The sequence below is a fragment of the Sipha flava genome, unplaced genomic scaffold (genome assembly GCF_003268045.1).
Source record: "Sipha flava isolate LNK unplaced genomic scaffold, YSA_version1 17066_pilon_pilon, whole genome shotgun sequence".
NCBI lineage: Eukaryota > Metazoa > Arthropoda > Insecta > Hemiptera > Aphididae > Sipha > Sipha flava.
Window position 1 is genome coordinate 1 of NW_020271899.1, and position 4,059 is coordinate 4,059.

The 4,059-nt window shown below is 26.5% G+C and overlaps 1 protein-coding gene across 1 annotated transcript; it reads right to left on the reverse strand.

The window, feature by feature from the left end:
* Positions 1-819: 819 nt before the first annotated feature.
* LOC112679888 (52 kDa repressor of the inhibitor of the protein kinase-like) lies at positions 820-3,186 on the reverse strand (the record flags this gene model as incomplete). The annotated part of the gene is made up of 2 exons (XM_025549821.1): positions 820-2,760; positions 3,142-3,186. Coding segments are annotated over 2 exons (1,986 nt in total), but the record flags the coding sequence as incomplete, so codon positions are not given.
* Positions 3,187-4,059: the final 873 nt, after the last annotated feature.

Here is a 4,059-nt window from a genome sequence, read left to right on the forward strand (position 1 = left end):
AATATTCGAATATATAATATATTCTTTTGTCTGATAATTTTATTTTATTTAGGTACCTACTACAATTAAAAGGAGTTAAATTATATATATTTAGTTTTTATATTTTTATTGGTATATTTTTACATATTTTGTGCTATACCTGTACAATTTTATAATTAATTCATTTTGTATTGATTTTCTATTAATTAATATCTGTTAGTGTTAACAATGATTTAGTATATAGTATATAAATATATTGTATGTATATAAATGTAATATATAATAAATTATAATTAACCTGTTTGTAATATCAATGATTATTATATTGTTTCTATCTTACAATGTATTGATATGTATAAACAACAGTTGGTTAAATCAAAAATAATGTTGTTAATCTTACATATTTGTATAATGTACTTTATTATCTATAGTAAAAATAATAAAAGGTTTGTTGATATGAATAAATCAGTGTTTTGATTTGAGATAACCATGGTTGATATTATTTACAATTACTTGGTTAATTTCACCTATGTTCAAATCAACAGAGTGGTTGGTTAATATGACCTTAATTGCCTTGTAATATTAATAAACGGTTTGTTGACCGGATTTCAACGAACAGTTTGTAAATCCAACCTAACATTTTCTTAATAATATCTAGATATTTCTCTGGGTGTAAATATGAATTTACATACAGAATAAAATTTGTAAAAATATTTATTTAAAAACCTTACCTAAACGATCTTTCTACTGAGCAGGAAGTTACAGGTAAAGTAATTGCAATTTGTATTGCTTGGCATACCGCTGGGTAATATGTGGCGTAATCGAGAATATCAATTAATTTCATGGTGGGTTCGACTTCTTTCTTTTTCCATAGATCATATCATGACAGCGCTCTTTAAAATTGTCTAGAAGTGAATCATAAAGTGTACAAATAAATTCAACACTTTCTGCAAATTGTTGGTCGCTCATTAATTTCATTTTTTTGGGGTGTAGGTTGTATAATGTAAATATTTTTAATTTTTCATCTGAAAATCTATCTTTGAGAGACATTATAACTGATTCCAAGTATGGTATAAATAAAGATTGTCTAAAATATACCTCCATATCGTTAGTTGGATAGTTTTCACGATGTACTTGTTTAACACTACGCCGTGGTAACTTTAACTTAAGATCTATTTTAGAAGCAACTAATTTTACTTCATTAAATATTGAATTAAATATATTCTCACAATTATTACGGTCTATTTCTAACATTGATAATAGGTCTTGAATATGTTTTGTAGCTTCTTGCAGGTCAACATCTATCCCTTGAAGAACTGTTGATACAGTTTCAAATTTTGCAGAATATTTTGCCATGATTGATAATATTATAACAAATGTTGGAGTAGTGATTGCAGTAAGCATTTCATAGCAACGCTGTCTAGTTTTGCTGTTAAAATTATTCGATTTTGATATTTCTTCCAAGCCTTCAACAATTGTAACATATTGGTCCTTAAATTTTCTGATACATTTATGTTTTTCAACAAACCTTGTTTCGCATAATTTTGGCAAATTATTTCCTACAATATTTCTACGAAGTGCACTATCTCTAACTAATGTAGTAACTTCTTTTATTTTCCCTACACAATTTCTAACTTTGGCAAGAGAATTCAAATCATTTATTACCAAATTCAAACGATGACTAGCACAATGGAAAAAATTAGCCATGGGGTACACATTATTAATTCTTTTTTGCACTCCAGATATATGGCCAGCCATCGTAGAACATCCGTCATACCCCTGTCCAACACATTTATTCATATCAATATTTAGGTTAGTACATGCTTCTAATATTGTTTGAGTAATAAATGAGGCATCAAACTCTTGTAAGGGGAAAAAACCTAAAAATTCTTCATGTAAATTTTTATTATACAGATACCTTACACAAATTGATAACTGCTCAGTACCATTGATGTCAGCCGTTTCATCAACAATTAATGAAAAACAAAATGCTTGCATAGCTTCATTAGTAATCACAGATCTTAAACTAGAAGATAAACATTCTAATAATTCATTTTGCACACGGTGTGATATGTACAATGCATTTTTATTGGATTTTTCTAAATGAGTTTTTAAAGTCAAATTACCAGCATCAACCCTGAATTTTAATAAGTCATTAAATACTGCAGTGTTGTCTGTGTCTCCTCGAATCGGTAAATTATGTATTGCACAAAATAGAAGTGAAGAAATTATTGGCTTTAATTTATTTCTATTTTTTTCAATTTTATTTTTATAACAAGAATCTAACACTTGGTCAATACCACAGTTTGTTTTTTTCATATCTTTAAAATCTTTGGATCGTATGAAAGATTCAATATGCCATTTATTTTTCTCATATTGATTAGCTTTTTCTACAAATTTTTTATGATTTACAAATGAGCTGGTAATAAAAGATCCAAAGTATGAACCGTGTGTCACATGAGCCCGAAAGAGAACACAAGTAAGGCAAAGAGCTCCTTTCAATAACTTTGAATATACTAACCATGGGTATTGTGAAGACCATTTATACAAAAATGGACGTTTACTGTCTTCAACATCATTTTTAAAATTATAATGTTTACTAGGCTTCCATGGATTAGTTAAAAGGTCAAACTTTTTATCTTCAGAAATTTGTGAATAAGTTTCTATAAAATGTCCTAAATCGTTATCAGATAGCACATTGGTGTGGTCTACAGAAATTAATGCAGGATCAGCTATGCATTCTTCTACTTTATCTTTGTGATCAATTATAGCAAGTGACTTCTATAAAACCATAACAAATAAATGTAATGCTTATTACAATTAAAACAGTAAAATAAAAATATAATCAAAAAATTGTGAGTTTTATTTTTAAATAATTAAAAAGATTACCTACATTATAATTATTTAGTAGTAAATAGTTATATTCATAAAAAAAAAATATTTAAAATACATCCTATTTGTTATTTAAGTAGGTAGTAGGTACCTAGCCACCTAGGTATACTATTGTATTGTATTATTATATTAATTCATTTTTGATAAAATATTAACGAAAAATTAAATAAAAATAATCAAATGTAAGAAACTCAATTTGTATTTTACAACACTTCTTTAAAATTAGGTTCATCAGTATGGTCAAAAACAAATACAGGGTCATCTACACACTTCTACTAGTTCTACTTCATGATGATCAATTGTAGCAAGTGGCTGCTATAAAAACAATACAAAATAAATTTAAATTTAAAGAAAAAATCTTACTTTTAAATAATTAAAAAGACTACATTATAATATAATTTATAACTGAATTATTAATTAGGTATTTAATTAATAGTTATATTCATGAAAATAAAAATTGACCTTATTGTGCCAATAATATTGGCTATTTATTATTTAAATATCCGGGTATTCTTGTGAGTTGTATTTACTGAAAAAATGTATACTTTAAGTATGAATGTAATTGATTTAACTCGCAAAAACAATAAATTGTTATGATGGTAGAATGTAATTTTAATAAAACATAAATAATCCAATATAAGAGCTTATCTTTTTTGTTTTATCATTTGAAAAATAAGAGTCACGTGCTCTCATTTTCTTCTTTTTAGGAACTGAATCCATATTTGCACTTTTGTAACGATTTTTTTTAATAATTTTAACTTAAAAATTAGTTAATTTGTAAATTGTAGGGCAACAACAGTCAACACTCAACAATACGTGGACTTGGAAAACACAATATTTCGTTAATCGTTTAATAATAATTTATAAAGAGTAATCGCACACTTCTACTCATGATAGCTGAACACATTACCCAGAATACCATAAATGTAATAATAATAATGTAATAATGTCTGTCAAAAGATTTCTATTTCCGTCGTCAACAGGCTGCTTTTATAATCGCGTATGCTTTCTAAGTATTTTCATTTTATTATTATGTTTTTCATACACGATTCATATATAATATAAATACTATTATTAGTAATTTATTACTATATATTATTCGGCAATAAGTGAGATCGACTATTTATAATTACTTTGACTCGTTCGCGCTAACAGGCAATCTGTAGGAACTAGCCAAAAGTGACTTAT